General features: G+C 46.3%; 1 protein-coding gene across 2 annotated transcripts in view; it reads left to right on the top strand.

Moving 5' to 3' along the window:
- Positions 1 to 26,522, top strand: part of TMEM132B (transmembrane protein 132B) — a 353,049-nt gene that overhangs the window by 137,093 nt on the left and 189,434 nt on the right. For both annotated transcript variants that reach the window (XM_083418176.1, XM_083418175.1), the window contains one exon: positions 21,347 to 21,493. Coding sequence is in view for 1 of the 2 variants with exons in the window: in XM_083418175.1 (XP_083274301.1) it covers positions 21,347 to 21,493 (147 nt within the window). In the remaining variant the exon portion in view is untranslated. The remainder of the gene's footprint in view (positions 1 to 21,346; positions 21,494 to 26,522) is intronic.

Raw genomic sequence — 26,522 nt, 5'->3', positions numbered from 1 at the left:
GACTCTAGGGTTGTGCGCTCATATCACTCTAGAGGCCGGGAGCCAGCGCTGTCCGGAGACACTTCCGGGTCACGTGGCCAGCGTGACGAAGCTACTCTGGCGAGCCAGAGCCGCACACGGAAATGCCGTTTACCTTCCCGCTAGTAAGCGGTCCCTATTTATCTACTTGCACCCGGGGGTGCTTTCGAACTGCTAGCTTGGCAGGCGCTGGGACCGAGCAACAGGAGCGCACCCCGCCACGGGGATTCGAACCGCCGACCTTTCGATCGGCAAGTCCTAGGCGCTGAGGTTTTACCCACAGCGCCACCCGCGTCCCTTTTCAGTAGCTTAGGGCTTCATCAAACCTAAATCCGGCCCTGTCCCTACCTCTACCCTTTTTCCTTAGGGATGGCCTTAGACCCAGGCTATCTGAAAGACCATCTTCTCCCGTATAAACCTGGCTAGGCTCTGAAATCATTGGGAGAGGCCCTTCTCTCAGTCCTGCCACCCTCTCAGGTGGGGATGCAGGACAGGGTCTTCCTGGTGGCTGCTCCCAGACTTGGGAAATCCCTTCTTAGAGAGGTTAGACTGGCTCCCTCCTTGTTGTCCTTCCCCTGGCAGGTGAAGACTTGTTTTATTCTGACAGACCTTTGGGAAGTGACTGTTCCCCCACCACCACCCAGGAAAAGGCTTTAACAGCGCGGTAATTTTTATTATTATCTGATTTTGAAACAGATTTGCTGTTTATATTGTTTTGAATCTATTAGACTTTTTAAAAATTATCTTTTCTATATTTTTCAACACATTTCTCTGTGTTGTTTTAATTTCTGTAATCTGTCCTGGTCTGGGGGAAAAGGTGGGATAGAATCAAACGACTAGGTAAAGAAAGTGTCTCTTGCATGTCTACCCCTCTGAAATCTTTCACATGTGCTGTCTATGACTCAAATGTTCCAGCAGGTCCCTAGATATTTCTTTCCTGTTGTTGGTCAGTTCTTCTGTCTCTTTAGGACGTGGCCATGCAAAATAGGACAGAGGCCAAATACACCAGGTTGGGGGATGCTATCCTGGTTGGTCAAGCCCAGCCTAGGGTAGCGGCTGTGTCATGGGCTCAGGCCTCGGACGGGAGAAAAATTCAGGCTTGCTGTCAATGTGACAGGTCCAAAGACAGCTCCAAGGCGTACCTGTGGTGCAGGGAAGAGAAGTGGAAAGCAAATGGTTATATTGAACAACGCTGTAAGCCATCTCTTGCATTTAGGAGAGCTGAGATAAAACTTCTTTAAGAGCTTGGAGGCATAGATTAGTTTAGCTTAACAATAGAGCTCTGAGATAAGAGATGGCAGCCAGTGACTTAGAGACCAGGAGCTAAACACTGTGGCGTGCCTAAGGAAATCAATCGAAGATAATGTGCAATCATTTGGGAGATGAGGTTATGTGTAAAGTGTTCCTTGTTGTACAGGCTTGGATTTTGTGTGTGTTTGTATGTGAGATGGGGGAGGAGGTACCCTAATTGTTTCTAAAGAACATCTAGAGGTCTCCATGCTGCCATCCTAAACACAACTGCAGTGTTAAAGATGTTTCTGATGCAGTGGCATGTGGGCTTAAAATTAATAGTACAGTGGTACCCCGCAAGACGAATGCCTCGAAAGACGAAAAACTCGCAAGACGAAAGACTTTTTCGTTTTCTGAGGTGCTTCGCAAGACGGATTTCCCTAAGGGCTTGCTTCGCTAGATGAAACGGCCCTGCCTCTCGTGTCATGGCGACGGTCACTGCACGCACGCACGCTCGCTTCCCTGCTCCTCTGGCTCCCTCCCACCTTTCCGCTGACGGTTGGTGCCTTGTGCTGCTGCCCACCCCCCTCGCGCGCTCCCCTCAGAGAGCCGTTGCCGCCAGCGCCTCTCTCTCCCTGGTGGCGGTTCTGCCGAGTCGCGCTCCTGAGCCCCGCTGCCCTCCAGCAGCCGCGTCGCACGGTGGCCACAACGCGCTGGTGAGTCCGAGGTACCGGCTGCGGCAGCTGTCCTGCTTCTGCCTGCCCCTCCCCGCTGTTGTCAGTGTTTAAATGCAGTGGTGCTTCACAAGACGAAAAAACTCGTACAACGAAAAAACTCATGGAACGAATTAATTTAGTCTTGCGAGGCACCACTGTATTTATTACTCAACACCTACAAAGCACCTAAATTTTAAGCACTGGGCAGATATTCAAATATAAGACAGACCCTGCTTGCAGGTTTCAAATCTCATAAGCACATTGCAAAAGGAAAAATGGAAAGGTGAGGGTAGAGGAAAGCAAGCGTTGGAGCAGATGGAGTTGTGCGGCCAGGTTGGCTTTCCCCCTTGTCAGGATGTTGTTGTCCCTGGGAGGGCAGGAATAATAAAATAAAAATGAAACCCAGAACTTGCATTGTTGTTTTCCATTTACTCCCACCTGATGATGCAAACTTCCTTGGTTGGGAGTAATCTGATTTGAAGGTGAAGTTTCAACCTTCCCAGCAAAGGTGCAGCAAGGCAGTTTGTCTCTGTTGTGCATTCTATCAAGGTGGCCTTCCGACATTTTACATGCAGTTTGTGCGCTTATTACATTGTGTGGACTTGCCAAAAGTGTGGCATCCAACAGGGCTCTGAGCACTTTTTTAGCAGCAGGTTAAAAAGTGTGTGCGCACGTATGCATGTATGTGTCTGTACACACACACACGAGTTTCTGAAGTGAGTTAACAAGCAGTTGACTGGAGGGCCATTTAAACTGATTCCTCCCACTGTGCTTTTCTGTTCACATTGTAAATATTCTATTGAGGTGATTTCCTCCCCTCCACTTCCACACTGCTCTTGGTTTAAGAGGAATTCTTGCAGCTGAATAATAGGAGCACAGAGAGCAAATCACAATAGTCCTTTTTGGGTGGGGGAGTTGGCGTCTTTCTGCAAAAGAGTTGCATTGATAGAAAACTGGGAAGCAGTGCTTTAACCTGGGCTTCAGGTAAAAGCTGTGTGCGTAAGTGAGTTCTGAATGTTGCACACTGATGCGTTCCCACGCGAGAAATGCTTCTGGCTAGGACAAGGCTGTGCACAAGATCCTGTGTGGAAAAAGGGGATGTCTTGTTTTTCCTGGTCCACTTGGAAGCTATGATAGTCTTGAGTAAAACTTAGTTGAAATGCCTATTGAGTGGCTGGATGCAGAATAGTGTATGTATGTGTAGAAACCAGCCTACTGTACAAAGGTGTAAAATTCATATTTGCTGCTCTGCCCCTTTTGCCCCTGGCCCTGCCCAACCCAGGCTGTGGCCTCTGAAACCCAGCCTAGAATTGAATGTGGCCCCAGACTGTTCCACTTTTCCTTATTGGCACTGGCCCATTCACTGCTTCTCTAACACAACACAGCGATTCACCAGTGCCATGCTCTTGCAGAGCCCTCACTCACTGAAATGTCAGTTGTTGTGGATCAGGAGGAATGATCCCAGATCAAAAGATCTGATGCCTTCAATTTAATGGATGACACCTCTTTTGTTATCACTCTGCAGCTTCTGATTACCAAGTTGTGATTAATGATGTATCAGAGAGAGAGAGAGGGTTTTTCAGGTCTGGACTGGCAAAGGGGAAGATTCCTGGGATGACCAGCTGCAATGGAGGTGAGCAAGACTCCTGCTTAGTTGCTTAGAAGTGGGCTGGGGAAGCTCTGTGGACTTGTTTTGTGTGCAGAAGGTCCCAGGTCCAATCCCTGGCGCCTCCAATATGGTCCCCATCTTCAAAAAGGGGGGAAAGAAGACCCAGGTAACTACTGACTGCCAGCTTGATGTTGATAATTAAATGGTCAGTTTATGAGCACCTAGGAAAGGATGATGTGATTACTAACACCCAGCATGGATTTCTAAAAAACAAATCACTCCAGACAAATCTGATTTTTAAAAAATAGAGTTACAAGCTTGGTGAATCAGAGGAATGCTGCGGATGTAGTGTGTCTTGATTTCAGTAAGGCTTTTGACAAAGCCCCCCATTATATTCTTGCAGAGAAGCTGATAAAATGTGGGTTGAATGAGGTAACTCTTGGGTGAATTTGGTTTACTGACCAAAAGCAAAAAGTGCTTACTAAAGAACCACCCAGAGTGGCTGGGGCAACTCATTTATTTATTTATTTATTTATTATTTATTTATTTATTTATTTATTTATTTCCTCATCATTATGGGAAAAGGGGACAAGTGGGGGGGAGCGCAGGGTTGTCTTCTAGGCCTGTTGTTGTTCAAGGGTTTTATAAACATTTTGGATGAAGGAATTGAGGGGATGTTCATCCAATTTGCAGGTGATACCGAACTGCGAGGGGTAGCTAATGCCGCAGAAGCCAGAATTGAGATTCAAGATTATCTTGACAGATTGGAGAGCTGGGCCCAGACTAACAATATGAATTTCAATAGGGACAATTGTAAGGTTCTACACTTAGGCTGGAAGGACCAGATGCACAAATATAAGATGGGGGACACCTGGCTTGACTGTATTTCGCTGCCCACTCACCTCATCGCTTTCTGCCTTCTAACGAAAGCATAGTGAAATGTGCCGCCTGAGACCTCTTGCATTCTGCAGGAGATATGAATGAACTCATAGGCAGGGGAATGATTTGACAGATGAATTTGGTGGGTTTGTTCTGCAGACGGATTACCTGCAAAACCGCTTTAAGTTTCTGACATGCTTAGCTTCGTGAGACACTGAAATTATTCAGAAAGCCGATTACAGCTCTATTCCAATTAAAATGAATAAAAAAGGCAGTGCCGACTCAACTGCTGCCTCATTGCCTGACAGAGCCTGGGAGATCAGGAATACCCTTCGGGCCTTTCTTCTCCATCTCCTTCCATTCACAAGCTCCTCCTCTTTCAGGTGACATCAGCACTATATATTTAAATCTGTATCATCCCAGTCATGGCTGTCCCCCTGAAGAATCCTGGGAGCTTTAGTTTGTTAAGGGTTCTGGAGTTGTTGGGATCAGCGCTGTTTTTCTAGAAATGGAGGTGCTGGAACTCACCATGAATGCCTCCCTTGTTCCCCTATAATGGCAATGGCGCCCACCTGAGAGGTGCCGGAACTGAGTTCTGGCAGGTTCCTGCTGAAAAAAGTCCTGGTTAGGAGACCCCTGTTTCCCTCAGAGCTAAATTTTCCAGAGATCTCTGGGAAGGGTGATTGATGAACCACTTTGGAAGTTATCGCTCTGAAGCAGCTCTGAATGCCAGTCACTGGAAAGCAACAGCAAGGGCTTTGTGCTTGTGTTCTGTTTGTGGTCTCCTCTAGGCATTTGGTTGACCACTGTGGGAAACATCATGCTTGAATGGGTGGTCCTTTGGTTTGATAGAGAGAGACTCCTTACATGTTCTTAACCTACAGATGGGGCATAACCTTCTTCATAGGATCCTCCTTTCAGCTTTACTTTTCTTTCCTGGTGACCTCCTAAATCTCAGATTTTGATGGCTGTTGGGAATCATTTTCAAGGTTTTCTGTTGGGTCAGAAGGGTTTTAATTATATTGATTTCTAAATTGTGGGCTTTTGTTTTGCTGCTGCCAGAGGGAGTTTGTTTTAATCTTGCTGAGTAATAGTAGAAGATAGCATTTTCTTTGCACTCAGATGATTGGAGATAACACTTTGTTTGCACCATGCAGAACAGGAGTCAGCAAGATTTACCTCGCCTGGGCTGGTTCACTCCAGCGGAGATCCCTCCGTGGGCTAGATCACGTGAGCGCATGAGTGTGCGCAGCCGCAATTTCTGGCGTCTGCATCTGCGCAGATGTAATTTTTGGCGTCTGAGCATGCGCAGACGTGATTTCTGGCACCACGGAAGCGAGTCATGCCGTGCTGCGCCAGTTTGATAAACACAGAGGCTGTGAAAAGTAATGAGGATTAACATCGGAATGATTTACGGGAACTATCGTGAAAATTATGAAAGCAGTAGAAGTATGAGAGCCCCCCAACCTCAGAACATGGGAAGATACCTTCAATTTTTAAAAATAATTTGGCATAATATTTGGACTGTTTGATTATTCAATAATATGTACAATTTGGAATATTTAATATCGTTTGATTGGATTGTTAAAGTGGAAAATTTATTAAGGAGTTTTTTTTTTAAGTTTAGCGCAGTGCGCGGGGACTCGCTGAGTGGGTGACTCAGTTCAGGGGCGGCTCATGGGCCGGCTAAATGACCCCCGTGGGCCGCTTGTGGCTTATGGGCCTTTGGTCGCCTACCCCTGATGCAGAATGACTGAAGGTCATAGCAATGCCTTTGGTGCAAAGGCTTAATGCTAGCCCTTGACTGATCACCCTTAAATGTATAAAATATCTCAGCCATAATTTCTTGGCTCCCTCTCTTGTTGCGAATGCCGCTGCATTGTCAGCACACAGCCGACGTGTTTTCTGATATGTCGCCCATTTTACCCTGCCTCTCCTGAAGTCCTAATGTCTCTTTCTTTAATTGAATGCTGCATTGGGCTTCCTCGAGCTAATTTTGCTGGGGTTGTCATGTTCGATGCAAGAGCAAAGGATATGGTGGATGCCGCACTTTTTAAAACTCGCTGGCAGGAAATCACATTACACTCAATGTAATTACATTGTTCTAGAAATGTGATTATGTGTTTCAACGACCAACTTCCCATTAAATTACTTCAGATCCGTCTCAATCTATAGGACAGAATCCTCCTGATTTAGATGTTAAAAGTGTAATAAATCCGAGGCGGAACAATCTGCATTTCTATTTTATACTGCCATCTGAAGCTGCCGCTTCCACTGTTGCAATTTCACCCCGCTCTGGTAAGACATAGCTCACCTGCTTAACTGGATGGGGAAAACCTGGGCCTCAGCTTTTTGGGATGATTATGGCCTGTAGTTTTGCTGTGCCATGCAGAAGAGTGCCTAGCTTGGTAATTTCTACACTTTACAAATATCTGGAGGGCTGCCACATAAAGGAGGGCAAAGATTTGTTCTCTGCAGCCCCAGCGGGAAGGTTCAGATCTAAAGTGCTGAAGGTACTGAAGGCCAGATTTTGGATGAACTTTTGGAGCACTTCCTTCCTTCTTTTCTAAAAATACCTCTGTACCATTATTTCATAAAAAAGATGAAAGTGGGTCTGTTGTTGGCATTCGTCTGTCTTGAGAGACAATGTAGCGTGCCTCCGAGGGTGAAGTCAAACCGTTGTGTTATCAGCACTGAAGTGACCTCCTCGGGATACAGGTCTGGGCAGTGTCTGGAGGTCCTGGACTGCCCAGAGAACAAGACCCTCTTCTTGGCTTGGCTGATGTGGTCCAAGGGAAAGTAGAGCGCGCCTGCAGGAGTTGCCAGAAGGAGGCTTACAAGGTGCCATCCAGTTATCTTAGGGACTCCACTCCAGGTTTGTGTAGAGATTACTCCGTTTACTCCTGAGGTTTAGGACCAGGTCTTTCCATCTCCTAAATGGGCTACTTTCCCGGGTTCTCATCTGCCCCTCACTTCCCTCTACAGCATGTGCAGAAACTGCCTTCTTGACCGTTGGACCCACTATTGGTCTCGTCTGCTCCATTCACCCGCAGGGGAAGTCCCTAACTCACCGAGGGTTTGAGACCCATTGGCTTCCCTCATCTGGTTTAGCTGACCAGCCAAAGTTGTTTCCTGGAGGGTGGCCACTGTCGCAAGCTGACGTTTTCTAGGAATGTGTGAGTTGAGAGGGGAGTGCAGGGTGGGGACCAAAGGTGGATAAGCTACCCCCAAAGGAGCATACTGTGTCCCCCAACAGAGGTATTATCCCTCCCCTTACACCCAATACCCCGAAATCTATCTATCTATCTATCTATCTATCTATCATCTATCTATCTATCTATCTATCTAATCTATCTATCATCTATATCTATCTATCTATCTATCTATCTATCTATCTATCTATCTATCTATATCTATCATCTATCTATATCTATCTATCTATCTATCTCTATCTATCTATCTATCTATCTATCTATCTATCTATCTATCATCTATCATCTATCTATCATCTATCATCATCTCTATCATCTATCTATCATCTATCTATCTATCTATCTATCTATCTATCTATCTATCTATCTATCATCTATCATCTGCCTGTTTGTCTATCTATAAAGGTAAAGATGAAGGGACCTCTGACAGTTAAGTCCAGCCACGAACGACTCTGGGGTTGTGGTGCTCATTTCGCTTTACAGGCCGGGGGAGCCGGCGTTTATCTGCTCCACAGACAGTTTTTCCAGATCATATGGCCAGCATGACTAAGCTGCTTCTGGTGCAATGGAACACCAAAACCACAGCAGTGTATGGTAATGCCGTTTACCTTCCTGCTGGAGTGGTACCTATTAATCTGCTTGCACTTTTTGGCATGCTTTCGAACTGCTAGGTTGGCAGGAGCTGGGACCGAGGGATTCGAATCGCCAACCTTTTGATCGGCAAGCCCAAGGCTCAGTGGATTAGACCACAGTGCCACCTGTGCCCCAATTGTCAATCTATAGACATATACAATAAAAGACATGTAAAAATGTTGAATCACAGATCACTAGCTAACTGTTACAGGTGTTGCTTTCTTAATTGCCTGCATAAACCTGGCAGCATAGTGTTTGTTTGTTTGTGTTTGTTTTAGCACATAAAGGTAAAGGTTAAGCTAGAACATGGTTGCTGAATCCCTGTTGGCAGAGCATTTGAAAGGACTGGTAGGTGACACTCAAGGCTCGGTTTTGTGTCTATGTCAAATGAGTCTCACCATCTTGGGGGGATAACCAAGAAAGCTCCTGCAGATGATCTCATTGATCAAGGTGGGACAGGAGAGTTGAGGTGCTCTTTAAGGTACCCTGGACCTATGTTGTTAAGCGCTGTGCAGATTAATACAAGGACTCAGCAGTCAATGGGCACCCAGTGCAGATGTTCCCTTCATCAATCATGGGCTTAACTAGATGGCTTCCAAGACCTCCTTCAGCTCTGTGATAATATAAACAAAGAGTATGCATTTCCAACTGAATCACACCCTCCCACCCAGGTATCAAAATGTATCCAGATTTAGTTGGTTTGGGCCACAACCTTACATGTGCTTTCTTGGGAGTAAGCCCCATTGAACATACTGAGATGTACACAGTGGGGAAAGGCTACAACGCCCTAATAAGTTTTTACTTTCTGTGCAGAAAGTCCCAGGTTCAGTCCTTGGAATATCCAGGGAAGGTTGGGAGAGCCTCCTGTCTGAAATCCTGGTGAGCTGCTGCCAGCCAGTGTCAGTAGTACTGAGCTAGCTGGAGCAATGGTGTCAGACTCAGTATGAGGCAGCTACCTAGTTCCCCATGACTTACTTTTAAGCAAACTCACATAGGGTTCTGCTGTAATCCCATTAGCGTTAACCAGTTGATTAAACTCTCTAGTTTCTGCTTATGTTTCTCTCCTTCAGCCCTAGGCCACAAATAATTAATATATATAATTGCAACTGAAGGAAACACAATGGTAACAAATCCAATTTAAAAACAAGACTTTGCAACAAAATGCAAGCTGTCAGCAGAAACGTAACAGCCTCGGCTAACAACCTATCACACTGGAACTAGAATGTAGTTCTACTTGACTACATTCACGTTTGTAGTGTCCTTGATGATGACTCACAGCAGCTGGAGGAGCCACTGGGAAGATGACCATTTTAGCCATAAAGTAAAGGTAAAGGGACCCCTGACCATTAGGTCCAGTTGTGACCGACTCTGGGGTTGCGGAGCTCATCTTGCTTTATTGGCCGAGGGAGCCGGCGTACAGCTTCCGGGTCATGTGGCCAGCATGACTAAGTTGCTTCTAGCGAACCAGAGCAGTGCACGGAAACGCCGTTTACCTTCCCGCCGGAGAGGTACCTATTTATCTACTTGCACTTTGATGTGCTTTCGAACTGCTAGGTTGGCAGGAGCAGGGACCGAGCAACGGGAGCTCACCCCGTCGCGGGGATTCGAACTGCTGACCTTCTGATTGGCAGGTCCTAGGATCTGTGGTTTAACCCACAGCGCCACCCGCGTCCCTAGCCATATCTGGGCCTTCGTTCAAACCCTCAAGAAGTGGCTGGTGGTGCCCTTTGGGACTGGCGGGGGGAAAGTCAGGAAGACCAACAGTAGGTGGTGTCAGAGCCAATGACAGACAAACTAATACTAATTTTGTTCCCATCCTCCAGGGGTCAGCAAACTTTTTCAACAGGGGGTCGGTCCACTGTCCTTCAGACTTTGTGGGCGGCGGGACTATATTTTGAAAAAGAAAGAAAGAAGATGAATGAATTCCTATGCCGCACAAATAACCCAGAGGTGCATTTTAAATAAAAGCACACTTTCTACTCATGTAAAAACACCAGGCAGGCCCCACAAATAACCCAGAGATGCATTTTAAATAAAAGGACTCATTCTACTCATGTAAAAATCCGCGGGCCGGCGATTGAGCCAGATCTGGCCCCCATGTCTTAGTTTGCCTACCCATGCAATCCTCCTACCCGCTGAGTTCTGCAAGGGGATCACTGAGATTAAGGGAGAGGCAGCCCTCTGCTGTTTATAAATAAGAAAGCAGGCAGGTGGGAGCTGGGGACTGAGATTGGTGGAGCATCACTCGAACTCATTACTGCCCTCAAGCAGTTAGTGCAGGGGTGGAGAGTCTCAGGACATGGGGCCAAATGGGGCCCTCCAGGACTTCTGTTTGGGCCCTGGCGCTCTTCCCAACTCACATACATCACTAGCTATGCTTCATGCACTCATTAAATGGCTGTTCCGGGCTGGAATGTGTTATTGAACTCTGCTAAAGACTCTTGCTCAGTGCTGGGGAAGTTCATCTTAAAAAGGAATTAGTCCCAGTTCACCCCCTCCAAAAAAAAAAAGGGAAAATAATTCCATTCCAGTTGAATTTGGTCCTCAGCATTCCAAATGCCCTCAGCCTTCAGGGATTTTACAAGCTGGTCTGCTAACCCCGCTCCACAGTGGAATGTGAACAATTGCTTTATTTATTTCTCCAAAAGAGTTGTGATGATTAAAATGCATCATATTTTTTTTCAAAAAGCTAAATATGGTGAGTGCAGTGGCCACTACCAAACACAGTTAAGTTTGATGAAAAACCGTGTGTTTGTGTGTGTATGTATGGTGGAATAAAAACATAAATCGAACTGAATTAAAATTTTCCCAAAGTTCTGCCATAACCCGCCCCCCCCCCCAATTCTGTTCACCTAGAATTTCTAGGAACTATTTCCAGGTGTGATTCAGAGATTTTTGAATTAATTCAGTGAATTCATTAATCTGAATTAGTTCACCCCAAGTCCTGCTATCACTTGCCTGGATGGAGGAGGCTGTGTAGAAGGTAGCCTGCTGTATGAAAGCAACATCTACGTTAAAAGTTGCTCCCACCTTTGCCTCTGCTCCCGCCCACCATTGACACGTGACCCCTGGAGGGGTTTCTCAGAACCAAGTCTGGCTCTCAGGCTGAAAAATGCTCCCTACCTCTGGATGAGAAACCCCAGAGAGAGTGGGCCTCTGTTTGGTGGCTGCGCCCCCTTAACGCTTCCTCTTTGCCTAGCCTCGTCACCCTCAATGGATTGGAAGAGATGGATGGATGGATTGGCTCCCTTGCCCTCTGTATGATTTAGAGCAGGCATAGGCAAACTCGGCCCTCCAGATGTTTTGGGACTACAACTCCCATCATCCCTAGCTAACGGGACCAGTGGTCAGGGATGATGGGAGTTGTAGTCCCAAAACATCTGGAGGGCCGAGTTTGCCTATGCCTGATTTAGAACCCTTCTTGCTCCTGCTGCTGTAGTCAGGAAAAATATATAGAATGCCCTCTTTTCCCCAAACAACCAGTGATTAAGAAAGGATCAAGCAGGCATGGACAGCCTGTGGCCCTCAGCGTAATTTCCAAAGCTCGCCACAAGCAACCAGTTCGGACTTCTGGCGAGAGCAATTCACTTTTGGCAGTTTGCTGGGTGGGGAGGAAGAGTGAAAGAAAAGGGAATGGGTGTAAGAGAAATAATGTGTGTGAGAAGGGGATGAAAGAGAGAGAGAGAGAGAGAGACCCCACCCACTTTTGGATGTGGCTCCAACCACCGCTGTCTTTGGTCCTGCCCACTGATGGAATGTAGCCCTCAGTGGATTATCCCTGAGGAAAAGTGGCTCTGATGGGGAAAAAGACTGTCCAAAAAAGAAACATTTTCTGCATACGTTTTCACAAATGCAACACCGGAATACAGAGTGCAGATTTTCTTCTGTAACTTCCTCACAGCAGAGATAGTGCTTGACACAAGAAGACGCATGATGGTATTGCCTGTCTAATAATGCAGAAGACGTTTTTCTCTCTCGAAGTCTCAGCGGCGTGACAGCTTTTCTCATACCTGGGCAGAGCAGTTAAATTGTGTTTCAGGATGTGATGAAACTTTTTCATTGAGCACCAGGGTTCTGTTGTATTAGCAATTAAGACTAAATCATTCTGAATGAGGATATCTCTCAACCTTGTTTAAATTATAATTTAGCTACAGATTTTCTCGACTCTGAATATTATATGTGCAATAAACTTGCCCATCAATTCTGGGCCCAAGAGGGTCCCTTAGGAGAATGTCACTGTTGTGCTTCGAAAGGCATCTTGAAGAATCTTCTGAAATGTGATAGTTTTGATTAGCCTCCCCACAATCTGATGCTCTCCAGATAATACTGGAGTCCCTTGAGTTGGGGGGCTCTGGAGCAGGTTCAAGAAAGGTTAAATGAACTCCAGAATACTTTCATTTCCACTGGAGATGTTCCAGTTTTGGTTCTTAATTATATCAGCATATCCCCAAAGCTTGGCAGAATAGTTTTTAACATTTTCTTCTGATTCTAAAGACCAAAGAGACTTGCTGGATCAGATCAAGGATCTACCTAGTCCAGCAGTCTGTTCTCACAGTAAAGGTAAAGGTAAAGGTAAAGGGACCACTGACCATTAGGTCCATTTGTGACCGACTCTGGGGTTGCGGCGCTCATCTCGCTTTATTGGCCAAGGGAGCCGGTGTACAGCTTCCGGGTCATGTGGCCAGCATGACTAAGCCGCTTCTGGCGAACCAGAGCAGCACACCGAAACGCTGTTTACCTTCCCGCTGGAGCGGTACCTATTTATCTACTTGCACTTTGACATGCTTCGAACTGCTAGCTTGGCAGGAGCAGGGACCGAGCAACGGGAGCTCACTCCGTCACTGGGATTCGAACCACCAACCTTCTGATCGGCAAGTCCTAGGCTCTGTGGTTTAACCTACAGCGCCACCCGCAACAACTAATAGTCAGGGCATTCTGCCATTGATCTTGGAGCTAATAAAGTCACCATCATTGTTAGTAGCCATTCACAGTTACGTCCTCCATGAATTTGTGTAGTCTGAGATAGTTCAAAATGGGATTTAGCATAACTTCAGCATTATAAAATTTTTGCAAGTAGAATTTAGAATTCTAGACTGCAGCAATGAGCTGGCTCCTGGGAAATCCCCCAAATTTGAGTTTATAAGAGATTCATTGCATATGGCCCAACTGTCCTTATTTACCAAGAATGGCCTGTAATTTTTGTTGCCCATTCTTCCCTACTTTGTCAGTGTGTTTGCCCTGGGGATGGGCATGGCATGTTAGAATGTTGCTATACAAGGCTTTTTTTCCTAGAAAAAATGGTGTCGGAACTTGCTGAGTTTTTTTAAGGGACCTTGCCCCTAAAAAGCTGCTTTTTGCCCACTCGTCCCACCATTGCACTGCACCAAACCATCCCTCCGCTGCAGCCTGCATCACTCAACACAGAGTGCTGTGCCAAGCGACGGAATACGTGCTGGAACACACCAAAGAGGTACGGGAACTGCGTTCTGGTGAGTTCTGGCTGAAAAAAGCCCTATTGCTGTGTAAGCCGCAACTCAGGACTCAGCTACATTAGTAAAGAAAAAAACCCAGTGCTTTGGATGCATTATAAACATGCAACACCAGATGGTGACAGAGAGCAAAAAAAATTTTATGCATTTTTTACATAGCGTTTCTTTTCTTTTATTATAATGATCTAATTTCTGACTTATTTATAGCGGTTTTTCCCCTGTGTGTAGATCCATCCTGAGTCCTTTGTCTTTGTGTGCCGTTCTGCAGGAAGATGGGGGAGCACAGGTGTGCATGGAGGTGCAGACCAATCCTTTTCACTCTCTCTGTGCCAAGCTGTGGGTACATGAGGCTGGCTTGGGAGGGGCAAAACTCAGGCTCCAGGGCAGGGTTTGCTCCCGGGTTACAGGGCCAGCCCTCCCATGAGGCAGAATGATACAGCTGCCTTAGGCGGTAGATACTAGGAGATGTCGGCATCCCGCCGATTGCCTTTAAATGAGGCTGCTCTAGAATCATAGAGTTGGAAGAGACCACAAGGGCCATCGAGTCCAACCCCCTGCCAAGCAGGAAACACCATCAGAGCACTCCTGACATATGGTTGTCAAGCCTCTGCTTAAAGACCTCCAAAGAAGGAGACTCCACCACACTCCTTGGCAGCAAATTCCCCTGTCAAACAGCTCTTACTGTCAGGAAGTTCTTCCTAATGTTTAGGTGGAATCTTCTTTCTTGTAGTTTGGATCCATTGCTCCGTGTCCGCTTCTCTGGAGCAGCAGAAAACAACCTTTCTCCCTCCTCTATGTGACATCCTTTTATATATTTGAACATGGCTACCATATCACCCCTTAACCTCCTCTTCTCCAGGCTAAACATGCCCAGCTCCCTTAGCCGTTCCTCATAAGGCATCGTTTCCAGGCCTTTGACCATTTTGGTTGCCCTCCTCTGGACACGTTCCAGTTTTCAGTGTCCTTCTTGAACTGTGGTGCCCAGAACTGGACACAGTACTCCAGGTGAGGTCTGACCAGAGCAGAATACAGTGGCACTATTACTTCCCTTGATCTAGATGCTATACTCCTATTGATGCAGCCCAGAATTGCATTGGCTTTTTTAGCTGCCGCGTCACACTGTTGGCTCATGTCAAGTTTGTGGTCAACCAAGACTCCTAGATCCTTTTCACATGTACTGCTCTCAAGCCAGGTGTCACCCATCTTGTATTTGTGCCTCTCATTTTTTTTTGCCCAAGTGCAATACTTTACATTTCTCCCTGTTAAAATTCATCTTGTTTGTTTTGGCCCAGTTCTCTAATCTGTCAAGGTCGTTTTGAAGTGTGATCCTGTCCTCTGGGGTGTTAGCCACCCCTCCCAGTTTGGTGTCATCTGCAAATTTGATCAGGATGCCCTTGAGTCCATCCTCCAAGTCATTGATAAAGATGTTGAATAAGACCGGGCCCAAGACAGAACCCTGTGGCACCCCACTAGTCACTCTTCTCCAGGATGAAGAGGAACCATTGATGAGCACCCTTTGGGTTCAGTCAGTCAGCCAGTTACAAATCCACTGAGTGGTAGCATAGTCAAGACCGCATTTTACCAGCTTCTTTACAAGAATATCATGGGGCACCTTGTCAAATGCCTTGCTGAAATCAAGGTAGGCTACATCCACTGTGTTCCCTTCATCTACCAGGCTTGTAATTCTGTCAAAAAACGAGATCAGGTTAGTCTGACATGACTTATTTTTCAGAAATCCATGCTGACTATTGGTGATCACAGCATTCCTTTCTAGGTGCTCACAGACTGTTTGCCCTGCACCTCCTAAGGTAGTCTTCTTCCTCAGGTACAGTAGAGGGCGATGCCCCATTGCCAGTGGTTGAAAGGAGATTCAGCAGCCAGCCTGGTCAGGTTGTTAGATGTGAAAGTGGGCAGGGGGCATCTTGTCATTCACCTCAGGTTGCAAGTAAAGGGGCTAAGCTCTGCCACCACAGCTGGAGACAACAATGCTTCTTGAATATCTGGGATAGCTCAGTCAGCAGAGCATGAGACTCTTACTCTCAAGATGATGGGTTCGAGCCCCACCTAGGACAAAAAATCCCTGCATTCTACAATTCTATGAACCTTCTATGGTCTGCAGGAGAATTCGCTCAAGCCCTCAAAGGAGGGCTCAAGTCCCCCTTTGGCTTCATAATTTCCACCTCTTGCCTTTCCTGCCAAGCGTTCTGGTTTCCCTTTCCTTTTGTTTGCCAAAGCCATGCTGTTTGTGCGGAGTGCAATGCTCTAATAAGCTATTTCATACCTGCTGCATCCTGGCATGGCTGACAAGGAGGAAGGGAGGGGGTTAGACAATGCATCTGGAAAAGGTTATATAAAAATAGCAGCAGTGGAAAAATTAAAAAAGCTCACAGGAGCGATGATGTGTGATTCAGGTACAGTTTTAAAAGGAAAGCTTTGTGGAGGTGTTGGACGGGAAGGGAGGGGGGGAGCACAAAATGCTCTCAAGCCCAGTTCAGACAAAGGGGGAGCCTGTTTTTTCCCTACAATGTGAGTGAGCTGTGGTGAGTCTTTGGCTTGCATATTCTCCTCTATCCTCTTTCATGCATATGGAGGGAAAACTGGAAGCGTCTGTACCTGATTTTCAACAAAACAGAGTTACCTGTGACATACAAACACAGGGAACTGTGGTTTGATGAAACTCTAGTTAGGAAGAGTAAATGAAGCAGCCAATTCTCATCTCCAACCTGGTTAGAGCACAACTTCCTGCATCCTTGAGCATTGGCCATGATGGCTGGGGCTGGTGGGGGTTGTAATTTCAAAGATCTCGAGGGAACCCAATTGGGGAAGACTGAACTAGAGTTTGAAGAAACTACAGTTTTCCAAGTTTGGGCATCAGGTAGAACTGTGGCTTGTTTAAAACCATAAATGGAAGCTTCTGATCTCCTTGTTGCAGGTATGAAAAGAGGACCCCTCCGTGTTATCATTGCAATTTTTGCTAGTGATGTTGCAAGGTAGCAGGTCCAAAATGTGAACTATCTCTAGTTGCGAAGGTCTGGCCCATTTCACAACAGATCCACCCCTGTTTGAGCTGGATCAGACATTACCCTCTTCCTTCCCCACAACCCTCCCTCCCAATTTCCCCCCACTTTCCCCATGCCTCCCCCCCAAATGCCTTACACTGAGACATGGTCTCTTTCACAAGGCTCCACAGACAGTTTCCTGTGAAGGAGTGACCTTATCGTGGAAAGCCACTTGCATATCACCATCACCAAATGATAGGAAAGACCATCATAAAAGAGAGAGGGGGGACACTGATTTGCAGAACATTTGCACTTGCAAATTATCTGCATTGATACGAAGGCACATGAGCACCCATAGAGCAATAAATAGTGGTAGGTTAGGGGTGGCTTGGTAAGGGTCCACAAATCCTTCTGATTGTGCTGCCTGAGGGGGGTTGTCCTTATGCCCAACAGTTTCTGATCACAGGTTTGGATGGCGCTCTCTGAATTCCACCGATTCTCCCCTGCATTACTCTGTTTTGACTAAAACACAGGTGTGGCACAAAAGAGGAGCCTCCCAGTTTGATAATGTATCAGATTCAGTGCTTAAATTCTGGTGTCCAGAAAGATTGCAATGTGTGTGTTCATGCGCTTTGGGAAGTGAGGGGACTATCCAGTGGAGAACTATCCAGTGGAGGCTTCTCCATAAGAGCAAAGGGTGTCCTGCCCCACCTGTCTGTCTTCTGTCATGGGCTGGCTGGATTCAGAGGAGTGGTGGGAGGCACCAGTGGGGGAACCCCCGAGGGAAGAAGGCACAGAGGCCAGGGATGGGATGGTGGGATGACAATGAGTGGTCAGAGGGAGATGAAGGAGAAGACTAGGAGGAAGAGGTGTTGGAAGTGGAAGCTGAAGAGGTAACAGAGTTTAGTGAGCAGGAAAAGGCTGCAGTAGGGAGCAGTCCAGAATCAGAGGCAGAAGTGAAGGTATGAAGAGGGCAGAGCAAAGACAGACAAGATGAAGGAGCCTCAGATTGCTTGGGAAAGGACTGAGGGAGGAGGAGACTTAGAGAACTGTGAGAACACATTGTGTCATTGGGGCAAGAGCTACCGGGAAGAGTGGCTGTGCTCAATAGGCCTGGCCTTTTGAATAAAGAGTCATCTTCACTGACACTGTGTGAGTTATTACTAACTCGCTCCTAGCTCCCGCCCCTGGCATCTTACGTCCAACTGAGCCAAGGGGGTGGCACTGTCTGTCATCTTCTTCTTCCTTAGTCTCAGGGTTGCCATTTTCAGAACTCAGCAGGGAGGGAAAGGAGGCAAAACTCGAACAAGTTGTCTTCCCGTTATTGGCTCTGGCGCCACCTGCTGTTGGGCTCCCTGTCTTCCACCCTCCCAGGCCCAAAAGGCACCAGCCACTACTGGACTGGCATGATGCTAACCTGGGAAGACAGTGAATGAAATCTGCGTCTGTAGCAGACAACCAAGCATGTCTGCTGAAAACCCAGGAGGTTTTCTGTAAGGAGACGGCACCCCTGTAGGCCAGAAGCAAATAGCCAGTTGACAGGAGATGCATTGTCAGCAAATCTCTTCAGAAGCCCAGTTGAGTAAAAATAGCATCACCGAGTGCCCTTGGATGGACAAGACATGTGTTGCACTGCATCCTGGCTGAAGGGCTGGGAAACGCGGCAGTTGGCTTGAGCAGATGGGAGTGTCAGCATTTATCGGATCCGGCCTGTTAGGGACGAAGGACTGGGCTCTGAAATCACACAATGGGTGGCAACGGGAAATATGTAAACATGCTTAGCTTCCACCTAATCAATGTGACTTATGCACTTTGCTGCAAATTGTGTGTTTTAACAAATTCTTTCGAGATCTTTGCTCTCCCTATGACCTAATGGGTGGACAGCCTGGGAGGGCTGGTACCTGTAGGCAGGGAAACAGAGACAGGTGGATGGTCTGAAAGTTCGATATAGGTTGTGTGGCAAGTTCCTCACATTGAGTATCTAGGCCGCAGTTGGCAGCTTTAGAGGAGCAAGCTGAATTCTACTGGAACGCCTGTGGTGCTGGGAAGCTGCAGTACCACCCACTGGCCATTTGTGGCAGCAGTGCTGTGGTGCTGTAGAAAACTGTGAGAGCTGCTTATCACGGGTTGTGCCAATAAAAAATATATAGATTAAATAGATAAGAGGGTAGTCTGGATTGTGGAGAAGAGCAGATCAGTCCAATCCATTTCATATACAGTGGTACCTCGGGTTAAGAACTTAATTCGTTCCGGAGGTCCATTCTTAACCTGAAACTGTTCTTAACCTGAGGTACCACTTTAGCTAATGGGGCCTCCCACTGCTGCTGCCGCATGATTTCTGTTCTCATCCTGAAGCAAAGTTCTTAACCCGAGGTACTATTTCTGGGTTAGTGGAGTCTGTAAGCTGAGGCGTCTGTAACATGAAGTGTCTGTAACCTGAGGTACCTCTGTACTTAGAGCGGAAACTGAACTTGGACCAAACCTGAAATAGTTTTTGATGGAGTAATGAATACTAAGTTGGATAGATGATCAGAAAGAAAGGAGAATTTGGAGGTGACTCCACAAGAATGTTTGAAAGAAATTAAACCCCTATTCTAAATTGGCATATAGTGGCATAAGTACCCCTATGATAGACAGTAAAGCACCCAGGTCTTATTTATTTATATTATTTAATAATAAGTGGTTTACAACTCTTATCATACAATACAAACCATAAAAAATTGTTTGCTTGATTCCTTAGTCTTGATGCCTTTTCACATGAAGTACCTTCAGCCTTACATCTGCAGATGCAGCTCAGGATGCTGTGAAGTCCCAAGCGGATGCGAGCAGAACTGGGACAAATACCACAGCCCACCTTAAGTGGCTACCCACCTTGATTCTGCTCTCAGGCACCCTGCCAGCCTATATCTGCTTTAGGGAGGGATGAGCAGAAGAGTGCTCACCCCCAAAATGAATTGGAGCCCACCCCCCCTTGGACCAGGGCAGGACCAGTATAGCAAACGACATTAGAAACAGCTTCATTTTAGAACAGGGAATTCCAAAGCTCTCATGGGTATCAGTGTGCCCGCCAGTACCTTCTATGGCGCCTGTGAAAGTAAATATCCCATCAAAAATCCACAATGCACGAACGACTGTTAGCTTTTCCTGTTTAGTTCCTATCTGCATTTGCTTGGCCTCTCCTACATACCTCCCATGGTAGCCATTTTGTGCTGTGCCACACCCCTACAGCAGCCATTTTGTGACTGGTGCCCTCAGTATTTTCTCAGAATTCCAGATGTGCCCATTGGCTCCAAAAAGTTGGTGACCCCTCATTTAGAAATAAGGTAGAGAGGCCCACTGGGTCTGTTTGTGCTTAAGAGCATGGGAGTTGATCCCTCCCTATGATCCAAGGGATAAAAAGATGATGCCAGGAATGCTCTTTAGAAGGTCGAAATCATCCCACCATTTGAGGCATTTTCCACGTTTGCCTGAAACATAGAAGGGGATCTGATTCATTCTGGGGACAACCAATCTTCTGCTCAGTCAACCCTAAGGACAACTGTTTATATGTAAGTGCTTTGGGAACCAGCAGCCACTACAGTCACCAGGAGGCTTCTCCCTCCCTCTGTCATATGAAGCCTCATTAAGAGGCAAATCTATGAACCAGGGTGTCTATCTATTCTCCTTCAAAGTGGTTGCATCTGTAGTTCCTTGTGGATTGCACAGCTTGCTCCATTTTAATTCTGATTAAATATTTAAACAACCTGCTCCTTGACTCAATGAGCGGTTTGTCTTCCTTGGCAGTTTGCCCAACCAGGGAACCAGGGACAGCCACCAAGGGTCTGATTTGCATCTGGCTGAATGCTAGTCTAAGCTTCCATGGAGCCAGCGGAGTAACAAGAAGGGCGAGGTGTCGATTGAGGCTGCAGGGTAAGGACTGGGGGAAGGGGAGCTTTCTATGAGAAATGAATGAAAGCTTCCTTGATAAGCTAAATCCAACCAGAGAGGAGATCAGCATTGTGAGAGGCTCCTTCCAGAAGGAAACAAATATTCATTCTCTTTTAGATGTGGTTCATTCAGTTTTGGAGGTCATAAATTAACACACACATGTTCTTAACTGGTTCCAGTTAAGGGCCTAAGAAGATCAGAGCAAGACTATCCTGTAAGCCACGGGCTATTGGATGCCTTCAGTACCTGTCTTTCTGAATGCGCATAGTGAATGGGCCTAGTTTCAGCTGCTTAGTGCCTGCAGGGTGCATTTTCCAGTTATTTATTTATTAATCACATTTATGTCCCAACGTCCCTCCAAGGAGCTCAAGGTGGCGTACATAGTCTTCATTTCCTCTCCAAATTATGCTCACAACAGCCCCATGAGGTAGGTCAGACTGAGAGACACAACATGTGTGCATTCTTACAACACTTACGTTCACGTCTTGTGCAGCTGCAGGCCAGTCGGTGTTCCTGGGTGCGTAAATTAAGAACATATGCTCCTGGACCATCCACTGGGGCCTCCTGTGAGATTTCTCCTACCCCCAAAAGGCGTCATGTAGAACTAACGCTGTGCCTGTTCTTTCCTTGGTAGAATTAAGGCTGCTTCAGGTGTGAAGATAATAGACATCCGAGTCAGTGATCCGGACCAGTGGGGAGTTCAACAAGACGTGGACAATGGGAGGACACAGACGACCGCCACCATTGTATGTGAGCACATCAATCCAAATGCAGAGAGCAGGTAAGAAACCCAAGCTGAGCTGCATGCCATTTCTAGTTAAAAGACAGTGGGGAAAAATTCAGATACTTTTATTGATCTTTACCCTTGAATAGGAATCAATTTCTTTTTGTATTTCCAACATGAGCACAGCTTTCGAGTCTTGGAAAAATGTTCCAGAACTGGGGGCAACAAAGAGTCTTGTGGTGATGTCTTAAAGGCTAACAAATATCTTATGGCATAGATGTTCATGGACTAGCGCATGGGTAGTTTGTCCCAGTCATAGAAGCACAGCAGCATGGCTTGGATTCCCTTTTCTTGCCCATGGAGCTGTCCAGCAGGGCAAGGAGCTGACCGAGACAAGACTACTGAAATATGCAGAGAAGGTGTTCTGCCTAGGAGCTGGGCACAAGGAGATCTTGCCAGTGGCGTAGCGTGGGGGGTGCAGGGGGGGCCGGCCGCACCGGGCGCAACATTGGGGGGGGGGCGCGCTCGCACTCGCAGCTCTCTGCCCCTACCTGGCTCACTCACTCTCTCTCACTGCAGTGCTGGCTGTGCGAATCCGATCCGAGCCGCCGGGTCGCCACCCACTGTGGAGGGGAGGGTGCCAGGCGTGCGGTGTGGTGGGGAGAGAGAGCGAGGGACTATCTGAGGGAGGGACAGGGCAGCGGGGGGGGGGGCGCAATTTACTTGCCTTACCCCGGGTTAGGGGGCGCAAATTACTTGCCTTGCCCCGGGTGCTGACAACCCACGCTACACCACTGGATCTTGCACCAGCAACAAGATAAGGATGTAATAGCTGGCCTGGCTGCTTGTCAAAAAGTCAGCTGGCAGTAAATCACACCGTTCAAGGTGGAGTTAACTCTTTAATAGCATCCCATGGGTAGGGATAGATGACTCCTTCAATCTTGCTTTCCCTCATTTTCCCCGCTTTAAGCTGAGTTCTCTACATTTCCACATCAGTTTGCATCATTTTTAAAAATATATTAAAAAGTCCTCATAAAAATTCAACTACAAATTTATACTAATATACACATCTTTGTATGCATTTTGCATTTTTGCATCCCCCCCCCGACATATTCCGTGGTTGTGTGTGTGTTTCGAGAGATAAGCATCATTACACACACTCTCATCTTGGTATCTGCATTTTTCTCCATATTATTCGGCTTGAGAACTTCATTGCAAAATCCAGAGAAGCGTGAGTTTCGAGTGATGGCTGTGTTTCGATTCACATACTGTTTTGGAAAGATGCACCTTTAAATGGAAAGAGAATCAGATTTCTGCCCCCCTCCCTACCTGTTGGACAAAAGGTCATTTTGAATCCTGATTCTGTCTTCTGTGGCATTGGACTGAATATCTGAATACCTATATAAGGCACTATTTCTGATCCCACTCAAATCATTCTTCTGCCCCTCTGCCTTGTCATTTGCCAACCACAGCTATGGGATGGAATAATGTTTTAAAAACAGCAGCCCTATTGGAAAGCAAGCCTTGTGAGGAACGGTTGAGGCTAAACGGAGAAGACTGCGCAGTGATAGGAGAGCCCTATTCAAATATCTGAAGGGTTGTCACATGGAAGATGGAGAAAGCCTGTGCAAAAAGAGTTGTTAATTTGTCCCTGAGCTGGACAGTCAGAAGGGTTACTCAACATTAAGCGACAGGTTTAGATTTCCCCATTACTGTGGTTGTGACTTGCATTCCGTTTAAGAACTGCATGGTAGAAAAATCACATTAATAGAGAAATATTGAGGTTAAAGGGAGAATGAAATGTAATTTTCATCTGGAGGAGGAAAAAAAAGTATTTTAATTGAAGCAGGGCTGTGTAAAACAGAGAGGTTAGCCTTAAACTTGGTGAGAATGTTGGAAGTTTGGGCTAATCCGTGAAATTATACCTGTCACAGTAACTTAGTTTTTATTAACACCATTTTCTGCTCCATGTCGAACTTCTAAATTATACAAAAGCAATGAATCTCAAGTTAATTAATACCCTGACCCTTTCCTTTGTGAGATTAGTTTTAATATTTTTTTTAGATTAATTAAAGTATGCAAATAGAAAACTCCAGAAGATCCATTCCAGATTTGCAAATATTGTTGCTCTACAAGTAAATATTTAACTTTGATCTTCCTTTTCATTTGGTGTTCCACCTTGCTGTTAGTTTAGTACTGCGATGGGAAACCACAAGTCTGGGGGCCATATGTAGCCTTCCAGGCTTCTCTGCCCAGCCTTTGGGAATCTCCCCAGCCACCTCCCCCCCCCAGGGCACAGCCCTCACCAACCCTGCTTCACACCTTCCTTGACTGCAATGCACCCTTGAACTTGGATAATGGCTGTTACTGCCCAGACTGGTGACAGAGGGTTGCCCGGAAGGGAATGTGGCTGGAAAAAGGTTGCCCACCCTTGGTTCATAAGATTTAGTTACCCCATAACAAAATGAAAGGTATTCTCCCATCTCCTCAAAGCCTTCATAGTAGGTCAGTACAGTCTGTGAATCTGCTACTCCTCTTTGCAATGTAAGAACCTGCTTTTAATTTCTTGACCCCAGAGCTTTCTAAAATTACTGTTGAAAAAGCTAGGTACCAGCATCCTACTTCTGGTAAGCCTCTGAGCATGTCAGGATAACTAATTGGCTTGGAAGAAGAGACAATGTGACAGAGATGGATTGCCTCTTGGGGCGGGGAGTGTGTGTGTTTGTGTGTGTGTGTGTGTGAGAGAGAGAAGCCTATATTTGTAAGCAGGCTGTGACCATTCCTTCGGAGAGTTTAGGGCAGGCCCTGGTCTGCACAAACACATTTCTTATTTTATAATTTATTGTTATACTATAATCTTATTTATTTACCAAAATGGAGTCATTTTGGACTCACAGCTATCCATGGAAGCGCAGGTTAGTTCTGTGTCCAAGGCAGCTGTCTATGAGCTCCAACAGGTGTGATGGCTGACACCTTACCTGCCTGTACACCGTCTCACCAGAGTGGTGTATGTTCTGGTTATCTCTCGCTTGGACTATTGCAATGCACTTTTTGTGGGGCTGCCTTTGAAGGTGACTTGAGAACTACAACTAATCCAGAATGTGGCAGCTAGACTGGTGATCGGGCGCGGCTGCCGGGATAATCTACATTGACTCCCGGTACGTTTCCGAGCACAATTCAAGGTGTTGTTGCTAACCTTTAAAGCCCTAAACGGCCTTGGTCCTGTATACCTGAAGGAGCGTCTCCACCCTAATCGTCCAGCCTGGACACTGAGGTCCAGTTCTGAGGGTCTTCTGGTGGTTCCCTCACTGCAAGGAGTGAAGTTACAGTGAACCAGGCAGAGGGCCTTCTTGGTAGTGGCACCTGCCCTGTGGAACGCCCTCCCACCAGATATCAAGGAGATAAACAACTATACAACTTTTAGAAGACACCTGAAGGCAGCCCTCTATACAGAAGTTTTTAATGTCTGATGTTGTTTTTATTGTGTTTTAAATATTTTGTTCAGAGCCACCCAGAGTGACTGGGGCACCCCTAACCTCCAAACCCAAACTAACCCAAATCCCTAACCCCCTAACACTAACCCTAACTTCCTGACCTCTAACTCCTAAGCCTAACCCCAACCCTCAGGTTACAGCTGAGATGGGCATGGAGCTATATCTGAGGGCAAGTCATGCCAAAGAGGGTGGTGGCTGGAAGAGTCTCCCTGCCCACTTCCCCTCTCCTTCTGCGCCACCTAGGGATTTCAGAGAATTTCACCAGGAATGAAAACGAGAGCAAATTGCTGCAAATTGCACGTCTGCCTGAGGTCAGGAATGATGATCATGTGTGTGAATATTGCAAGTTGATGTTTTCTTAGTCTGTGAACATTCATAAATAATTGCATTGTTTTCCCATGTTGTCTTAGGTGTTTCCTCTGGTATGCCCTGACGTTAGTGTCGTAATTGAGGACATATTTAATTCCATTAGTTCTGGTCGCAGCACATAGCAAGATGGATAATGTCAGTTTTAGTGCAAGCTGAACTGCAGTGGAACAGAAACACGGCTGGCTGCAATGTGCATAGAATGGGACAGAAATTGCTGCCTCCTTATATAGTGCCAGGCTGAATCAAATGCAATAGGAAGACAGGAAGCTGCTTTGTACTGAGTCAGATCCCTGGTCCAACTGACTGCAAGCAGCTTTCCAGGGTTTCAGGCAGGGGACACTCCCAGCCTGACATGGAGATGTTGGGGATTGAACCTGGAACCTTATGTATGCAAAGCAGATGTTCTGCCACTGAGCTACAGCTCTTCCCCTAGTCAAAGAACGGCTACTGTGGCTCTGAATGCGCTCTTGCTTTCTCAGTTTTGACCTTGCAATGGGGATTTCAGAACCCTAAATCGTCCCTGTTTGCAAACCACAACACATACTTATCAAGGAAGCCTTGAAATTATATGCACATTTGAAAGGAAAAGCACACTCTGCCGACCAACATTATCAAAGACTGGGATACCAGCATATGTAGCATGTGTCTGACTACTAAAGAGGTGAATTCATAAACGTATTCTGAACAATACAAAAAGCCAGGAAAAGGCTTTAATCTAAGAATTGCAACAACCTTGGACAAAATGGATTTCTAATAGAATATAATGTAAACCGCCTGAGACATTGTGATAAGGAATTTAGTTTTTTTTAAAAAACGGGGGGAGAGAAATATGTGACACGCTTTGCATGAAAGGTCTTAATTTAAAATATCTTAATGAGCACTCAATTTGTGTGAGCAAATTGGAGAACTTGAGATGAAAACCCAGTGATAAGGGATAATACTGTGGGTGAGAGGAGGGGAAAGATTAGAAAAGTAAGCATATTTGAAAGCGGTTTGAAAAAGATAGCAAGAGCAGAGCAGAGACAGAGACTGGATTTATTAACTTACTCCCATTGGGCACTGCTGTTCGCCTGACTTTGGGGTACAGTATATTGTGACTTTTATGGCCAGCAAGAACCGAAGAAAGTATCTGTGGTTACGATCATAAGGAGAGGAGAAAGGTGCTTAGGATGTTAAGGGTACTCCACAGTCAACTTGGAGATCTGGATGAGAGCGCTTGATTC

This window comes from Podarcis tiliguerta (genome assembly GCF_965153285.1).
Source record: "Podarcis tiliguerta genome assembly, chromosome: 16".
NCBI lineage: Eukaryota > Metazoa > Chordata > Lepidosauria > Squamata > Lacertidae > Podarcis > Podarcis tiliguerta.
Note: the sequence above shows the minus strand (reverse complement) of the source record. Positions and strands in the feature narration are given on the sequence as shown.